The sequence below is a fragment of the Penaeus monodon genome, chromosome 30, assembly GCF_015228065.2.
Source record: "Penaeus monodon isolate SGIC_2016 chromosome 30, NSTDA_Pmon_1, whole genome shotgun sequence".
NCBI lineage: Eukaryota > Metazoa > Arthropoda > Malacostraca > Decapoda > Penaeidae > Penaeus > Penaeus monodon.
The window spans coordinates 31278432-31279377 of record NC_051415.1 but is presented as its reverse complement, the minus strand read 5'-3'; the positions used below and the strand labels follow the sequence as shown (position 1 = coordinate 31279377).

Sequence of the window (946 nt, the reverse complement as noted above, 5' to 3'; positions counted from 1 at the left end):
ATATGAAATACGATACGCTGCACGATGCAATCTTTAGTGGAAAAGATAAGTATAAATAATGGGAAAATAAAGACAGGAAAAATTTCAAAATGCTCACGTGACGATAATGGAGAGCTCGCCCTCATCGGCCCCGTTGAGGAAGTGCCAGAAGTTGAGGCACCGGGGGCCGTCCTGGGGAGGCAGCTTGGGGAGCCTCCTTCGGCCCTCCTCCCCTTTGGACCCCAGCAGCGAGATGCAACGCTCTCCTGGGGAGGAAATGCCAACGGCGGCGGTCAGGGCTGGATTTTGTTTGTTTTGTTGAAATCTGACGAAACGCAACTTTTTTCACAAGTTTAGGTCTGAGTATTTTGTTGAAATCTGACGAAACGCAACTTTTTTCACAAGTTTAGTAGGTCTGAATATTATGGACTAGGGATATTGTTCAACAAGACATCGCTCAGATTCTGGAAATGGTCACTCGTCAGCAATATGCCACCATTTTCTGCATTAGATAACGCAATTTGGAACATCTAATTATCCGTCAGTTTATCATTGATTTTATATAATTTATCAAACATTTCCCTACTGTACGAATCCCAGTTGCCATGCCTTTCCGTGTCCTACCGATAAACTATGAAGCATAAGACATAAAAAGAGGTTCCCTACCGTTAACGTGGTCTATATTCTCTGACACCAGCACTACCCAAGTCGCCTCGCCCGTCCCAAACATGTTGCAGAGGTGGCCGTCTTCGAAGTCGCACTCCCACAAGCTCGGGGTGTCGGTAGGAGCCGGAGTCACGTGATCAGGGGGTAGGGCGTCGCAAGAGCCCGAGAATTGAGTCATGTCGAAGTCGTCGATGGCGATAGTCGACAGCTCGGTGGCTCGCATGCCGCCGATGCGTATCTAGGGAAGGGGGGGAGGGGGCGAAGGACGAAAAGGGTGAGGATTTGTGGCCGAGGCGGTGAG

The 946-nt window shown here is 49.2% G+C and overlaps 1 protein-coding gene across 1 annotated transcript in view; it reads right to left on the bottom strand.

Moving 5' to 3' along the window:
* The window catches only part of LOC119592415 (MAM and LDL-receptor class A domain-containing protein 1-like), an 11913-nt gene that overhangs the window by 6549 nt on the left and 4418 nt on the right, over positions 1-946 (bottom strand). The window contains exons 9-10 of the mRNA XM_037941236.1: positions 646-883; positions 98-245 (exon numbers count right to left, since the gene is read on the bottom strand). Coding sequence (XP_037797164.1) covers positions 98-245; positions 646-883 — 386 coding nt within the window. The remainder of the gene's footprint in view (positions 1-97; positions 246-645; positions 884-946) is intronic.